The following is a 4317-nucleotide window of genomic DNA, read 5'->3' as shown; positions in this document are numbered from 1 at the left end:
CTCTAACCGTGAGGAGGAAATCCCACAGTCAAGTTTTAAAAACAGTGTTCATTCTTTATGAATGTATATGAAACTGTTATGATACATACAGCGACTATTAAGTGCTCCAAATTGTTATAAACATTTTTGTAATAAACTTTACTTTTTTAAATCTTAAAAAAAAAAAAAATCTAAGGTGCTTTGAGTTCAAACGCTGCACATTGTAAAACGATAAAGGCCTTAAATTCTCAAAGGCTCCAATAACAAGCAACATTTCTGCTGAATCATATACGATCACATTTTATGTAAAATGTCAAGAGATTAACGCGATCTTAAACTGAAATAAAACAAAAGTTGTCTACACACATCTGCCAAGAAAACGATAACAAAAGGCTGCAATTTTTCTGGAAACAATTTCAGGAAAAATGTCAGAAACTGTTTGTTGGTTTCACAATGTCAGCAAATGATCAGTAATTTGGCAAAAGAGGACTGAAAAGAGTCATTACGCGAGGCTTAATGAGAATAATCCATAAATACACGTATACTTTGCTATGTTTCTTAGAAAACACTGATTGGAATTAACACATTTATTAAGGTTTGTGATATATATGTTATTATGTTTTACAAGCGATATAAACATAGTATATAGGTACTGACAAGTATTGAATAATAAGGTATAGGACTATACTACAAGAACAACAACAACAACGACAACAATTGACATACCTAACATTTAAATGCAAGCTAAAAGAAGACTAAAAGACTTTAAACGAACACAGTTACATATAGTCAGGCACGTGCGTTATATACAATCTATATTGTCCTTGTTTTCAATTTTATTAAGATTATTCATTTTTGAGTCCCATCCATTTATTTGTTTGGTGTAAATGCGCTGAGAAAAGAAAACATTCAGCCCCCAGTCCAAGAAACGTCCTCGCGATGACTTTTTTGCTTCCCTTAATTTGAAGTCACCGAGAAAAACACAAATTCAGCTTTGCTCTATGGCGCACTGTTCTTAACTTTGGCAATGAATTTCTTTTCCTTAACCCTCCTGTTCTGAAACCAAATCGTGATTTGACGCTCGGATAAGTTGGTTACCGCTGAAATCTTTCTCCTCTTGTCCTTTGTGATGAATTTGTTGGCTGCATATTCTTTCTCCAGTTCCTTGAGTTGTACTTTTGTGTACGGTATCCGCTTCTTTCTACCTCGACGGAATGAGCCCCCGTCATGTTGGTGGGCCACAACATCTGGAACGAATAACAAAAAAGGTTTATTATTAATGGGCTCATTCATTGTCTACCTAAACTACGTTTCAACAAATTTAGCATTTGTAGATTTTCGGATTTATTCCATTGAACAATGTAGACTTCGTTTTAGACGTTATTTGAATTAGTAAATTATTACCTTTATGTAAGAATGTTGTATTTTTGTGCTTTATAAAATGAAGTCACATTGGTCACATGAAGTCACATGAAGTCACAAAAATCTATATATAAAATAAAACCTGTCTTCTGTCTGACCAGAAGAATGACATCTATTTCCTTGGATGTTTGTGAGAGCTTTGGCTATACTTAAAAAAAAAAAAAAAAAAAAAATATATATATATATATATATATATATATATATATATATATATATATATATATATATATATATATATATATATATTATTTTGAGCATTCTCATTTCAGTCGACATGTAGTTTAAAACGTACCTGCTAACGCAGACTTCCAGAGATGACCCGCCTGGCTCTGGTCCTTGGAGCAATACATCTGACTACCCCATCCGTTAGCCAGAGCCCAAGGTTGATAGCTGTCCATAGGTAGGAGACTATCGTGTCGCGGCTCTCCCGTTCCAAGCGTCTGTACCACCGACACGTCCAAATAACTGGCCATGGACTGGTAGGGACTGGGGTAGCTGTGGTAAAAGGCGAACTCTTTAGCCCTGCTAGGATATTCTTCAGATGTGACCGGGGTATCCATGTATTTTTCTGCAGAGTAGCTGAGTGCACTCGGCTGCGTGCAGGATTTGAGGGAACCCCGCCCCATTCTGCAAGGATAATAGCTGTTGCCAAAGTAGCCGTACGGGATGGGACCGGTGGACGAGGCCTGTGGAACCGTTGGGCATGGTGTGCACTGCTTGCCAGACTCTGCAGAACTTGAAGTCGATACGTCCACAGTGGAATAGCTGGAGCCGTGGACGAGGCTAGACGGGTGGCCACTCAAAGCCGAGTGGGCCATGAGATTCCTGCACTGGTTGGCCGCAAAATTGCCGCTTCCAACCAGACCCTCCATGTTCTTCAGCTCATCCAAGTTGTTTTCATACACAAACATAACCGTGTCCGCCCAGCGAGGATTCAGGACCAGGGAGGTGGTCATAGCACGCTCACCATTCGGACGGAAAATTATTTTGCAAAGACTCAAGTCCGAAGCAGGACACTCAGTTACATTGGTACAGCTGCATTGACGCAATGGACTATGGTCTGCATTGCAGTGCCTTCATTGGATAAGAGCTGTACCACGTGACGCATAAAATAAACCTTGACTGAAGAATGTCAAAGATTTTTTTTTGTCAAGACCGAGTTAAATGTGTAAAAATGCTGCCTTGCATTGCCTTTATGCATTAATTCCCTCTAATACACTTTTTGTTCTTTAACTCACTGAGCAATTCATCGCATCTTCGGTTTTGTGGAAGATAACTTCTGTAGCCTGCTGTCTACTGCTATTTGATATTTTAATGTTAAGTAAAAGAAAAGAATTAAAAGAAGATACATTTTATTTTTAAATATTTGTTCAACAAATATGGCCACACATAGGCTGTTGATAACACATTAAAGGGGATTTTGTTTTTTTATTTCTTATACATGTTCATGTCATTTTTCGCACTGAATATGCCTATACGCGCTCCGCGTACTTGCTACATAAAATAATATAATTTATATAGATATATTCATGGCCGTTCCCTTGCTGATAATCAAATACTATAACGATTTCTCTCAACATCTCTTTGCAAAAAGCAATAGAAATGTTTAAATGGGTCATACTTTTTATTTAGGATTTAATTACACATTGGCCAAGCACACGTTGGAAATCCTTTAAATCATTACAGACATTTTAAAGGCCCATAATCAGCAGTGCCAGATTTATAAATTATTTATCATTACCATAAAAAATGAAAAATCATAACTTTTTTCATACATAAGCTTGAACAACGTCTCGAACCATTTTATGAAATGTCATATACTTGACACAATCCGCTGAAATAGAGGCAAAATAGCTACTTTCAAAACGGTTGCCTCAGTTTTTATTCAAATGTCTCTGTCGCTAATATAGAATGAGAATTTCAGCTGTACAAACCACAAAATATAGAAATTGTTATTATTATAGAGTTTGCAAGGCGGTTAAAGCTTTCTAGATAAACGAGTTGTGCGCCTATTTTAGCGTCACATTCTATCAGTGAATGTACGTTACCCCTAAAACATTTTTTTAAATGCAAATGACTAAAACCGTGAACCTTTTTTCTTCAAACTAGACACAATATCAGTATTTTACCTCTGAAAACTGTGATCCGGTGAAGGCGATAAAACAATCAAGAACAAAATTCCTGTGAATTTAATCCAAACTCAAGTGAGATTCGCCTGAAAGCAAAATGTAAAACTATTAATACTACAAGAAAAAATGTCCCTAAACGAGCAAATAAAGATATTTGATTGACAAATAAATGTATAATGAACATGTAAAAAATACACACATATTTTAATGTTACATACAATGTACATTTAACGTGTAAATTCTCCAGGTTATCAGTGTTGTTGTTTGTTTGTTTTTTGTACCTTTCCCTTCCAGAAATACCCTTAGATATTATGCATTTATATATGATATTTGTAAATATTTTTCAGAGGCCTAAAACTTAATGCAGGTCATTGTGTGTGGAAAATGAATATTGAAAATTGTGTACAGGGAACAACAAGATGCTTCCCCTTTAATCCTCCTTCCCACACACACACCTCCCCAGACTGTTGTCTTTACATAAAGGTCAGGCAAGGCCCTCAAGGTCAAGGCCAAGTTTAAAGGGATGAGTATAGCCCTCCCTGAAGGGCCTGTTTAGGAGGCAATGATAGACGCAGTCCCTCCTTAGGCAAACTATCCAAGTTCAAGGTCTCTGAATGGAGCAGGAATCATAAAAAAAGGCCCACAGGCAAACAAAATTGCTCAGATTTCAAAGAAATGGCTCAAACAATCATATTCAGAATGTAATGTACTTGAAATTCAATAGATCTGTCCTAAATTGGACAAAAATGATTCACTACATGCTTTTCATGTTGTTTAAACTGAATCA

General features: G+C 36.4%; 1 protein-coding gene across 1 annotated transcript; it reads right to left on the bottom strand.

Moving 5' to 3' along the window:
- Positions 1–551: 551 nt before the first annotated feature.
- hoxb13a (homeobox B13a) lies at positions 552–2551 on the bottom strand. Its single transcript, XM_048162447.1, has 2 exons — positions 1694–2551; positions 552–1226 (listed from the first exon to the last, which is right to left on the bottom strand). Exons 1-2 carry the CDS (start codon positions 2355–2357, stop codon positions 979–981), a joined length of 912 nt encoding a protein of 303 aa, XP_048018404.1. The 5' UTR covers positions 2358–2551; the 3' UTR covers positions 552–978.
- Positions 2552–4317: the final 1766 nt, after the last annotated feature.

This window comes from Megalobrama amblycephala, linkage group LG1, assembly GCF_018812025.1.
Source record: "Megalobrama amblycephala isolate DHTTF-2021 linkage group LG1, ASM1881202v1, whole genome shotgun sequence".
Lineage (NCBI taxonomy): Eukaryota > Metazoa > Chordata > Actinopteri > Cypriniformes > Xenocyprididae > Megalobrama > Megalobrama amblycephala.
This window is presented reverse-complemented; position numbering and strand designations above follow the sequence as displayed.